This window comes from Chiloscyllium punctatum, chromosome 22 (genome assembly GCF_047496795.1).
Source record: "Chiloscyllium punctatum isolate Juve2018m chromosome 22, sChiPun1.3, whole genome shotgun sequence".
Lineage (NCBI taxonomy): Eukaryota > Metazoa > Chordata > Chondrichthyes > Orectolobiformes > Hemiscylliidae > Chiloscyllium > Chiloscyllium punctatum.
In genome coordinates this window covers 45,230,195-45,243,168 of record NC_092760.1, presented here as the reverse complement: position 1 = coordinate 45,243,168, position 12,974 = coordinate 45,230,195, and the positions used below count along the sequence as shown (strand labels likewise).

Here is a 12,974-nt window from a genome sequence, read left to right as displayed (position 1 = left end):
TTCTAACTTAGATAGAAGCTGCATTAGCTTACTGATCATTGGTGCAGTAAATTTTTCTTGATGGGAATTCTATAATGACCAGGCCTAAGCTGATGTATAGTGTCCAACGTTAGGCACCTAGATTTATGAACAAGTGATGCTGGGATTTGCCATAATGTTAAAACAGGTAAAGAACTTAACCTATATGGCAAAACGAAGAAGCTAGGAATTTTCTCTTTGGACCAGAGATGGTCATGGGGGATTTCAATCAATGTATTCAAGGTTACATGAGAGACTTTCCCCAAATAAATAATGATAAACTACTTCCACCAGCAGGAGAGTCAGGAAGCAAAGGATGTAAATTTATGATAATTGGCAAAAGAACAAAAGGATAAATGAGTTTGTTTTTTTTTAAACACAGCAAGTCATGGTCAGATTCAATAAGTAACTTTCAAAGATTTATTGGCTATTTCATTATTAAGGAAATCTTTGCAGAACTGTAAGAAAATAGGAATAAACAGTTAGGTTTTGTTTAGAAGTGCTGACACAGCCACATCAGTGCTTTAAGTAAAATGCTTTCAAACCATCACCAAACAGAGAGCCATTGTTCCTGATTGACAACATAGAAAGAAAGCTTTGCATTTGTAACACCTTGCATCACATCTCAAAAATGCATCATGTAACTAATAGGATCTACACCCTTGCAAATGAACAGCAACACATTTTATTGAAAATAACTATTTAGAGAGGATGGCAACACAGGACACCTTAGTCAGCGTTCCACCGGTTCCATGTGATCTGATATCACATGACATAGCTCCTTATACTCAGTAGCCTTGGATTATAGTACAATGTCCTTATTCTGTATCTCTGCTCAAGTTTTTTCATGGTACCCTTTCTGGGCCATAATTATTAAATTGTAAGAGAATTAACACTTATTCCATTACTTCTACATCCCTACCTCCTGTCACTCAGTGCTCACTGTGGCTCAGTGGTTAGCACTACAGCCTCATAGCACCAGGGACCCAGGTTCGATTCCAGCCTGTGCAAACTCCACACAGACATTCTCCCCATGTCTACGTGGGTTTCCTCCGGGTGCTCCGGTTTCCACCCACAGTCACAAAGATGTGCAAGTCAGGTGAATTGGCCATTCTAAATTGCCCATAGTGATAGGTGCATTAGTCAGAGAGAAATGGGTCTGGGTAGGTTACTCTTCGGAGGGTTGGTGTGGACTTGTTGGGCCGAAGGGCCTGTCCCCACACTGTAGGGAATGTAATCTAATCCCATTGTTCTCTTAAAGAGGCAGCACAGTGGCTCAGTGGTTAGAACTGCTGCCTCACAGCACCATGGACCCAGGTTCTATTCCAGCCTCGAGTGACTGTCTGTGTGGAGTTTGCACATTCTCCCCGTGTCTGCATGGGTTTCCTCCCACAATCCAAAGATGTGCACATCAGGTGAATTGGCCATGCTAAATTGTCCGTAGTGTCAGATACATTAGGCAGGGGTAAATATAGGGTCGGGGTGAGTTACTCTTGAGCCAAAGGAATCTAATCCAATTTTCACCCCCAACTCCCCCAGACTGACCACAAGTCTCTTTTGCTTGAGGCTTTAATCTTCAACAGCATTCTTAGCTCTCCTGGAGGATGTGTGGGATGAATGTTTTCTTGGAAGGCCAACACATCAGCCAAATGAAATGACAGCTTCTGACAGTAGTTAGTTCATCGGCAACGAGGTTTCCGAGCACTTGACTGCAGCAGCAGTGAAGACCAAACTAAAATAAAACTATTTCATGGGAGAAGATTCCAGGAATCAAAAGATCACAAGCCCCTTAAGAAGAAAGAGAAGGACTGGAATTCTCACTTTCTCTTCTGTATTGATATCTGTCATAGGGTTGAATCTAATGGGGGAACAAGAAGAATGGAGGGTTTTTTTGGAGGCAAGGAAATGAAGCTGTTGAGCTCCAGATAATGGCATCTTGGGGATTTCATGAGACTGTACCTGCATCAATAATGGAAGGAACTGCTGGAGCAGGATTTATAGGAAATTCCTGTGAAGTACGCTGTCTGCAGACTTTCTTGAAAGATTCACCTTATTCTGCAGGTTATTTCTGTAATTAACAAGGGCCTCCTTCTCTTTGATAATCATCTGTGAGCATGAACAAAGATCTTTGTTCAGTGTCTCTCTGGGATTTCTTTCTGAAACAGGAGGTAATGGCTCATCAACAGCAGCCAAAAGTTTTCCATGCTTTGTAATCTTGGAGCTTTGAACATATGCCAAACATCAATATGTCTCTTTGCTGTGACAAATGTGTTAAAATACTGGCATATGTACAGGATTGTTGAAAATATTTTGATCTGCTTATCGTTTTGACTTTGCAAGGTTTAGTTGTGTTGTGTGTCCACTAATAGCTGGACTTCTTTGTTGTTTCTTTGAGGTGATTAAGTTTTGGCAATTTTTGCTGAGCTTTTCTCTGTTCAAGCTCACACTGATGCTTCACCATCCAGTATTCTGCATCTCTATAAGATGCATCTTTGGTGCAGCATATGTTGGTTAAAATTTGCTAATGTTTTTATGGCTTACTGATGGGTTTCCATACAAACTTCTGTTGTCTTTTATACAAATGATCAATTTCTGCATGTTACATGTTGCCATAATGTCCTTTGAGCTTAAGGATCTTGTTTTCTCTGGTTACTTGGAACTGTATCACCTCTTCATGGGTTATTTCCAAGGATTGAAGTTTTTCTCATTCTGTCAACTTTGTACTGATGATGATGGTAAGAATGTGCTCTATACAACTGGTTTCTAATAGTGCAAGAGGGATATCATCTACCCTGCCTGAGACTTAACTGGCCTTGAGTCTCTTGAGCTCTGAGACCTCTTTTCTTTGTGATTGAAGATATGTTTCCAAGTCTAAAATTTGACATATGTCAGATTTTGTAGTCGCTTTGCTGACTGTAGGGGTTTCTGAAGCTTCACGTATTTTCCTTAGTGTTTCGGCTAATGAAAGATCCTGATACTGTTTCTCTGTCATGGTCCGGTGCTGTACACAATTTTATCATCTTAATGAAAGGACGATTCTCCAGAAAAGAGAGAGTTGGGTTTTCAGAAACAGTACCTGCTGTGTCCAAAGATCCAGGAAGGTCCAAAGCCAGAGCTGCATTAATGAAATGACCTGAGGATTTCTGTGTTGATATGCGGGGAAAGCAAACCAAGGCCTGAAATGTCCATCTGGTGGCTGGTCTTCTGCTCCTTTGACACATTTTCTTTCTCCCCTGCCTTTTTAAATTTCTTGTTTTTGAAAAAATAAGACTGAGCAGTCTGATCCACCTTCTTGCAATATGAGAAATGTGACTATAGAGGAGGAGGAATACAGAAGCACCAAGCCAAGGTTTACATCTTTAAACTCACTATGAGAAGAGTATTTCAGGCTACAAAGGCAGCTTTACTTAATAAAGAATCTCAATGGTTAGGAATGATGTACAATACCCCTAATCACTTTGCAGTAGTGAAGTGGTTCTTGTGGTTAAATGGAAACTTTTGGTGTCAACCATGGTGTAAGCAACCAAAAGAATCAATGCATCAGTCTGGGTACTCAATTTAAACTTGATTTTCTTATCCTTTACCATAATCTCTACTAATCTGCATAGCAGAATTTATCTTGCAGGTCTGTGCCATCAGGGAAATCAATTTGGACATGTGCACTCCACAAAGATTATTTCTGTTCCTCTGTAACATCTACTGCAGGAACACCTACAAACTGCTGTAGTACTTGTTTAATTCTCCACTGCTACTGCCGTTACTCACTCCTTCCACTTGCACTCCTTAATAAAACAGGTCAAGTTGGGTTCTTCCAGGTAGCATTCCTTGGTGGCATGATCCACACCCTGTTTCTTTATGTGCTTGTCATCGGTGGGCTTTCTGGGTTCTCCAGTCTTCCCCATTACACTTTTTTGATTTCCTGCAACATTTTGCAGACTGCTTCTTGCTGTTCTGTCCTGCTTATTCTGCCACGGATATTCTTCTGTGATTTCTTCAGCTTCTGTGCAATCATACCCTTTTGTATATTTATGTATCTCGATGAGTCTGGAGGTCTGTCACTTGCACCAACCCCCGCTGAGGTTTTCTTCAGATATCTCCCCAATTAACCCCCTCCCCAGCCCACTCCATCTCGCAACCCCCACCGGCACAACACCCCCATCACAGAGTTCAGATCACTGTATAACCCTGAGGTATACCTTTAACACTGTATCATGGTTACAGTTGTCCCTTACTGCAGGTTTTCTCCACTTCCACTGTTTTTACCACTACTGCCACTATGTATAAACGTCAGGCCTAGATTGCTGTGTGACCACAACAACGTTTTATTAAATATAACTATTCTCAGAAGATGGTAAGCAAGGATATCTTATTTGGAGCACTACAGGTCCAGGCTGCGGTTGCATGTAATGTGATGGTCACTATTACATAATCCCTTTTGCATTGTACAGTAACTATATTTAGAATAAAAGTGTAATGCATTGCACTGTATACATTTAACGCTTTTGAGGTATAGCAACTGTTATCCAGGCCAAAGTGGCAGCTGTGACTGCAGTGAAAAATCTTACACACTTCAGTAAGATTACTTACCACTTCATTTGTTCTGAGTTATTTATTTGAGTGAACTGAACATGTGAGCAAATGCTCTCACTACTGCAGATGGTTATGATACATTGTTGGAACGGAATAAAAGACTTTGTAGCTGGCCACATTATACTTGGCTGGGAAGATTTATGTTGACTTTGGATGTCAAAATATTTGGGGAATGGGAAAGACCAAAAACTTAACATTTGCAATACATAATTAATTTCCCTTTCTTTCTTTCATTCTTAGCTGAAGTTGAACATTTTATTGAAGAACACTGAAGAACTGAAGCCAAGATATGGACCGAAAGCTGTCAAGCTTATTCATTTTATATTTTTTTGTTTATCTATAAACCAGTTATTCTTATATCATTACTGTATTCCTTTCTCTCTGATACTGCAGTAGTTTAGTCAGTATATGTATTTGAAAAATAAAACACATTCTCTGAAAGATTGTACAAGACCAATGTCAAAGACAGTCAAGATAATCCTAATTCAATAGACCCCTCCTATTCTAAATCAGTGCAATTAAGGCTCCCTCTCTGAGAAACTAGGGGCATTGTTTTCCTACAGATATCAGCCTCAGGTTAGTATCTGTTTGTTATTTGATTGGGGAGGACAGGATAGGGAGGATTGTTGTGTGGGTAAGAAAATCTAACCAATACATCAGTTGCTGCCCTGGAACATTAGAATTCGACAAAGACTCAAAAACTTTAATGTTGTCAGGGATACCAATAAACAGTTGAGTTTGTTTTGACATTATGTTTAAATGACTTTGTATTGGGAACTTTTTAAACTGGCTTCACATGAGCCACAATATTAATGCAATGGATGCAAAGCTTGAGTAGCTTGGATTAGCTCCTTCTCACTTCCTTACTCTAATGCAAATTGGCTAATTTCACACCCAACCAAGTTTGCATCAGTACAAATTGTCAAGGGCAACTGGTTTACCAGCATCAGAAGATCCATGAAAGCCACAACCTAACTTCAGTTCTCTGTAATTCATTACATGAAAACCATGCTTGAAACATTTACTAGAGTTCAGTGGTCCAGAGTATTCTCCAATTTGCATATTTTTTAGATAATTGTTTTAGCATATTTGTTACCCTTTAACCTTTTTTTAAAAATTGGTATTAAATATATTTAGCTTTTAGCAAATGATACTCCTGGGTCATTACGGCACAGGAGGAGATTATTTACTGCGTTGAGTCTGTGCTGTGTGTAATTTCCTGGATAAAATAGGAGGAATCAAATTGAAAGTAAGCAAAGCGAAAACAAAATGACGAAAGCAATATTCGAGGTGCACATTCAAAACAAGCATCTGAAGTACTTCTAAGAGAATCAAATAGAAATGGTTCACACGAGTTCCAATTATCGACCCGAATGATCCCAAGAGGTTCCTGAGGTTGATGAAAGGATTTGGTCTAATTTGGAAAATACCGGCACATGCTGTGAAATAGGGCTGGCATTTAAAAATTTACATTACCAGGATGGAATAATATGTACATATGGGGAAAAAAGTAAAAATTGTAAATTCATATAATATTTACAAGATCTGATTCATAGTTTTGGTCATCTGTCTTTGGCATTGTTTTATTCTCCATTTTTAAAATATAAATTGTATTTCAATAAATAGCACGCTGCACCAGTTATAACTCTTCATACCATAGTTTTCATTGGGAAATGGTTTTGAATTGTATCAATATTGTATTCTGTAATTTAGTTGTGAAATTGCCTACATTGAAGAGCAGATTATCTTGTTTGAATGAGGAAAGCCATTCCCCTTATCCCATCTCACCTGGATAAAAAGAGATGTTTACCATAATCAAATCAATGTGTCTCTTCTGTGATTCAGTGGCTTTATTCTATACCACTGTAAATGAAAATCTATTCCATGTATTGGTTACTATCCCTGTGAAAAATCTACTTTTATGTCTTAAGTGTGCTTTTAATTAACGTGAATCCCTGCTATCTCTGTCCTGTCACAGCCTAACTTGAACTCTTGTTCCTGACATAACATTCTGTGTCAATTTATTAACAAACAACTTTTTGTCCAAGTCTCTTCCTTGTTACCTTTTTTTTAGGCTGAATAGCTCATGAATTTCCTGTCTTTCGTCAGAACAGTTTCAGGCTGCATTGTCTTAGGAATTGCTTGATGCTTGTAAAATTTTTATCCTGTAATCAATGAGCAATGCTGAGCTAGCAATATATGTCAATCCTGCAATCCCATGTCACTTTAAAAAGTTGCCAACTCATTGATGACTTATCGAAATAGAGAGCCATATATCTAAGTTTGTGATTACACTTGGGTGGTATAGTAAGTAACGCAGAATGATGTAGAAAGTTGCCAAAGAGGAATATTAATAGATTAAGCATAGACAAAGCAAGTGGGTTTTAAAAAAAAGGCCAATGATGAGTTGGCCTTTATTTCAAGGGTAAAAACAATGACTGCAGATGCTGGAAACCAGATTCTGGATTAGTGGTGCTGGAAGAGCACAGCAGTTCAGGCAGCATCCAAGGAGCAGGAAAATCGATTGTTTTGGGCAAAAGCCCTTCATCAGGAATAAATGTCGATTTTACTTCTCCTCGGATGCTGCCTGAACTGCTGTGCTCTTCCAGCACCACTAATCCAGAACTTTATTTCAAGGGGACTGGAATATAAAAGTTAAGGAGTTGCACACAGTTATAAAAAGCTTTGGCTAGATATTGTCTGGAATGCTATATTCAGTTCCAAGCATTGCAAGTAAGAAATGATTGACTGGCTTTGGAGGGAATGCAATGCTGAATCACTTTAATTATACCTCTGATAAAGAGGTTAAATTATGAGGACAGGTCGTGTGGATGAGACATGTAATTTGGGAATATAGAAAATTAGGGAATGATCTAATTAACTGACTTATGATGATATCTATCCTGTCGAGAGAATTATATCCTTTTGTGCAGGAGTTCAAAACAAGGAAGCATAGTTTAAAATCAAAGCTAGGCTGTTTATGAATGATATCACAAAGCATTTTGTCACACAAATGCTCATGAAAGTCTGGAACACACTCCTTGAAAAATGTGTTTATACTCAGTCAGTTTGGTTTAGTGAGGGAATTAAGGGGATAGGAAGTGGGGGTCAGGGAGGAATTTGTTTGCATAATTGCTGTGCAGACTTGTCTTAGTTCTCCAGAGGCAAGCAGTGTTGTCTGCATGGTGCCCTTCATTGATATCATGTCCCTGGGAAATTAATGTAAGACTGCCTAAAAGACACTATCCAAATTAATTTTTGTCCATGGACTAAAAGTAAGTAAATGGAATGCGGATGCAGATCAGCCATAATTGGATTCAATGGTAAAGCAAGCATGATTAGCTGAATGGACAACTCCTGTTTCTGTTAGTCTATAAGTGATGTCTTCATTCTAACTCCACTTTTTTTGTGTGAAACAATCAGATTTGGCTCTGATGTCCACATTGTTAAGTTGCTTGCTCATGCTGACTGTTCAGTAGGACATGAGGAGATGTTCCAGGATAACTAGAAGATATGCAGTGATACACCAGTCAGTGTCTTTGGTAAGAAACGCAAGAGAAATATAACTTTAAAAATATCTGGTGATTTGCTGCTTTAACATTTAATTGCAGTGCAGTATTCTGTTTAATGCAACTGAGCTTATATTGTTTACTACAATCATGCACAAAAATAAGATTTGGAAAAGAAATTAGATTTACAATAATTGTTTTTTTAATTAAATGTTTGACCTACTACTCTCTAGTTCTGTTCTCTCCTTATTTCCAATCAAACCATCTCACCTTACACTAAACGGAATTTGCACAAGAGTCTCTATATTAGAAACGTGAAGCACAGATCTTGCAGATGAACAGATGGCATCTACTTGGTAGACAGGGCTGGATTTTATGCCTACAAATCTGGTGGGCTGTCCCCTCTATGAATGTGATGATGAGTCAGCAAAATTATGGGGTCATCACATTACAAGAGGCTAGTGGGCACAGAAATCAGGAAAACTGTCCAATGTTTTAGATTTTCAGACTAACAAGATGTTGAGCTTGTTTATGATCCAATCATCTGCAATTTATGTTGTTCGCTATATTTTTTCACATTTTGGATGGGAGAAATTTGGAGCAGATCTAATAGGCAGGCAGGAAGGAAGACTAGGTCTGCTATGGGGGATACTGCTGAATGTAGCCGCAGACTCCATTGGTGAAGGTAGCAGCACTGGTGTGCTGAAAGAAAACAAAGCACTGTGGATACTGAAGGGATTTGAAATAATAACAGAATTTGTTGGGAGAAACTCAGATCAGGCAGTATCTGTGGAGAGAAAACAGTTAATGTTTCGAGTCCAGTGACTCTTCTTCAGAACCTGGACTTGAAATATTAACTCATTTTTCTCCAACGATGCTGCCTGAGCACATGTATTTATTTTTTAAATCTCATGTTTTAACATTTTGGGGCCTGTCATAAAAAAAAAGTTAAGAAAGATTCAGTGAATCTGTGGCTTTTACATTTCTTTTCACAATTAACTTACTGTTTCTGACATATCCTTCTGTTGCATGGCACCCTGACCTACAGCCTAACCAGGGCCAGAGCCCCATTTCCTCCTCTAATTGGCATCTCTCCATTAGAATGGCCACTAATTGACCTTTTGACACTTAACTAAATGAACTGAGACAGCTGGGGCAAGGATAAGCCAAGCACTGAATTCTGTTCTGCTTCATCACCTCTGAGAAACATCCAGGCCATTTTAAATAGGAGACATCACTGAAAATACAGAGATTAGACTATATCCTGGAATTTTTCTCAAAGATGTGCAAGTGATGGTTAATGTGCATTCATAATGGCCAGTTTGGATACTTGGCTGGTGATAAATGATTTTGCAAAGACCTTTTTTTAAACACCCGAGTGTACAATAATCTGTTTGATTTCTGATATTAGAGTGACACCTTGTGGCCTTGCTTTATTCTGTACAGCAAGCAAGACACTTTGGCATTGCAACGGGGAAATAAGAAGAAACTCCAGTGCTAGTTCATTAGTAGAATTGCACATTTGCTGCTGTGATTCCCATAACATTCGGAGGGGTAATTTCAGGCAGCGACCTTTATAACTGACGACTGAATACAGCGATAGTAATTTGCCACACAGATGGAGGCTGTTTTGTCTGTCATTCCTGTACAGGTCCTTTGAAGGAACAGTAATGCTTTGTCTCATATCCAATTTGTCCAACAGGGACATTTGTTAGCAAGAGAAAACGGAGAATCTGGCTACTAATTCCTAGTGTGAGAAATTGGAGGTTAACTCTGTTTACTCAGCATCAATGGGAATAAAATTTGAGCACTTCTTAAGGATTTTGTCGATACTACAAGAATGATGAAAGTTGTATTCAGCAATTAAATAGTAATAACCAACAATTGATCATCAAGACAACATTAATACTGATGGCCTATCGTCATTTCACCATGTAAGGTGCATCGTAAAGAAAAACCTAACATATAGAGAAGCAGTACAGTATTGTGCAGCCGAAGTGTCCACAAAAGCACCAAGCCACTCCGTTTGTCATGCAATACAAGAGCAAACAGTCATTACTGTACACGCAGAAGTCATACTTGGGAGGTGATGACCATTGGCCAATTGAAGAAATCGAATTGTAACAATCATTATAGGAATAATCTGATCTACTGATCCAGTTAGGTAGCTATGAGCTTGTCCAACGTAGCAAGGAGATCTAACCCACTTGCATTGGACAGTGCAGCACTTTTACAGTTCAGGCACTGAGTGTCCCCACCAGCCTTCCAGTTCAGGTTTAGCACAAGCAAGTGTGACAATCAAATTCATTCAATTCTACCCAAAAATAGATCCTGTGCAAGGCTGAGAACAGCACCCCCTACTGCACCAAAATGTTTTCCTGATTTCTCAACACAACTTCTTTAATATTTCTGAGTGAGATTGTCAAGTCACTGCTGTAAGCTGGGCAATTTTGAGTAGTGAGTGCAACCCCATTAAGAACTGCCAAACATAATTTTTGTACAAGTCCTTGTTAGCAGGAGACAAGCAGCTTTCATTCTCTCAACTTCGACTATAATTAAGCATTTGTCCCAAAGATGAAACGAATGACATGCCACAATACAGGAACACTGGCATTGCTCTAAAGCAGAGTGGGAGAGCAGGCCTGTATGAGAAGGGCAGTGGTGGCAAGTGGTAACAGCTGGCAGGACAGAGCCCCTTCATTCTGTTTCTACCTGTTAGAGTTAAAATGGATGTCACAGGAAAACAGCACATGATTTATAGATATTTTTGCTGTGTGTCGCTTGATTGGTTAAGTGGTTTAACATCAGGGGATGTACTACAGCTGAAGAATACAACAGGGAAATTAATTTTTGAAATATTTAACATCCAAATGAATTATTTACAGAGGAACTTCGATTATCCCAAGGACATGGGTGGGAAGTATTTCGTTCGGTTAATAGAATGCCGGATAACATAGTTTAGCCAAGCATCAGGACCTTGCGATCTTGCCAAATAATCGAATACTGGAAAATCAAAGTTCCTGTATAAATGGGATACAGATGGCCGGGCAGGTGATGTGTTGCAGCTGTAGTATGTGGGAGCTGATGGTATATAAAAAGCTAAAGTGAATGTGGAACCCTGAGAGAATGCTACTGGCAATTGATACTGGATAACAAAGAAATAGTAGATATTTGGAAACAATATTTAAGACAAGTCATACAAACATTGCAGACAGTTCAATTGAGATTCACTAGGCTTATTAAGAAATACTAAATGAGTTATTATTCATTGGAGCTGAGAAGAGTGAGTGGTGATCTTTACGAAACATCGAAGATTCTAAGGTGCTTGACAAGTTAGAAGTTGAGAAGAAGGTTCCACTCATGGAAATCTGGAACTAGGGAACATAGTTACAAAATAATGTGATCATCATTTAAAACTGAGATGCAAAGGATATTCTTCCCAGTTAGGGGTCAATGTCTGGAATCCTCTACCTTAATGTTGTGGAAGCAAGTCGAGAAAGTAATTAAAGAGGAGGTAGATATATTTTGAAGTGTTGCGGAGTTGAAGGCAATAAGGAGCTGGCACAAAAGGGCAGATCTATTTTATAGAATGGTGGAATGGGCAGAATGGCCTACTCCTGCACTTATTTCTTATGTTCTAAATTCCATCTTGAGCATTTTTATTGCTCTAACCATTTGATATGTTTAAAGAATACTAACTATATTTCAACCTTTCTAAGTATAATCATTTTTTTACTTACCATTTGTTTAGGCTATTACAGCATGTAATGGAGGTCAAATCCTGTTTTGCCAATGAAGACTTGATAAGACAGAATAGAAGTGTCTACCATCCTCTGAGATCCACGGGCTCATCAAGTCTAACCTAAAATAAAAGATAGAAAAAAATTACACTTGCATAAAATGCACAGTGTATTAAATTGCCATGAAACATATTTGCAGAAGTTACACACTGGATGAACTCAATGCCAGCAATGTAAAATGTAATGTGAGAATAACATGATGGGAAGGCATTTTTGAATTTTGTACTTAAGGCACATTATTGAGACAGAATATGTATACTTGCTTCTGGATCAAATCTTGCTATATTTAGCCATGAGGCATTTGATGCTGACATCAGTGTCCAAAATGGAACAGCATTCTATTCCTCAAAATTAATATCCACACCCTGATGAATACAAAATTCAATGAGAAATAAAGTTAGGGACCAAAATCATATTTTATACTGACAACAAATTCTTTAATGTAGCCATAGTAAATCATTCCTACTGTTTAATTGATCAGGATTAACCTTTTATTAAAATAGAAAAATACACCTTTCAGATTTAAAACAAAAGACTTATTAATGTGAACAGCATTAATAATCCCAAAAAATTAGAATCTCTGATTGACACCCAATTGTTCATTTAACCACAGTTGTGTCAGTAGTTCTGTGAGTTAATCCACCCGATATTTGCTGACTAACATGTTAACTTTTACCTAGTTATCAAGAGATTGTTAAGAATACGTTACAACAATACAAGGGTGTCTTCACAGAATACTTGATGTAGATTATATTAGGTACAATATTGAAATATTGTAAATACAGTCTCAACTTTATTTGGACAAAAATGTTACGTAGTAATGGTATAGTGTAATTTTAGTAAAGTACAGTGGGTTCTGCTATATCACGGTAGTTCAACTCTTGTGCAATCCCGTGTTATAAGAAAATCGTATAATAGCAGCACCAATTAAACTAATGGGACTGGAAATGTGTTATAAGCAATACATGCTTGAAAAGTTTGCACAATAGAAAATGTCCCCAATTTGTCAATAGTGTTATAGCATTAACGGAACACGCTTTAAAGTAGAACAACTGGA

General features: G+C 38.3%; 2 protein-coding genes across 7 annotated transcripts in view; one reads left to right on the top strand and one right to left on the bottom strand.

Moving 5' to 3' along the window:
• The window catches only part of LOC140493595 (uncharacterized), a 334,841-nt gene extending 326,499 nt beyond the window's left edge, over nt 1–8,342 (top strand). For both annotated transcript variants that reach the window (XM_072592212.1, XM_072592213.1), the window contains exon 14: nt 4,849–8,342. In XM_072592212.1, coding sequence (XP_072448313.1) covers nt 4,849–4,880 — 32 coding nt within the window. In that variant the 3' untranslated portion in view covers nt 4,881–8,342. The remainder of the gene's footprint in view (nt 1–4,848) is intronic.
• prr33 (proline rich 33) overlaps nt 1–12,974 on the bottom strand; it is a 56,182-nt gene that overhangs the window by 19,546 nt on the left and 23,662 nt on the right. For 3 of the 5 annotated variants that reach the window (XR_011963719.1, XM_072592210.1, XM_072592208.1), the window contains one exon: nt 11,858–11,979. Coding sequence is in view for 4 of the 5 variants with exons in the window: in XM_072592210.1 (XP_072448311.1) it covers nt 11,858–11,860 (3 nt within the window). In the remaining variant the exon portion in view is untranslated. Of the gene's footprint in view, nt 1–11,857; nt 11,980–12,180; nt 12,283–12,974 lie in introns of all 5 variants that reach the window. The other 2 variants (XM_072592211.1, XM_072592209.1) reach the window with 1 other exon arrangement.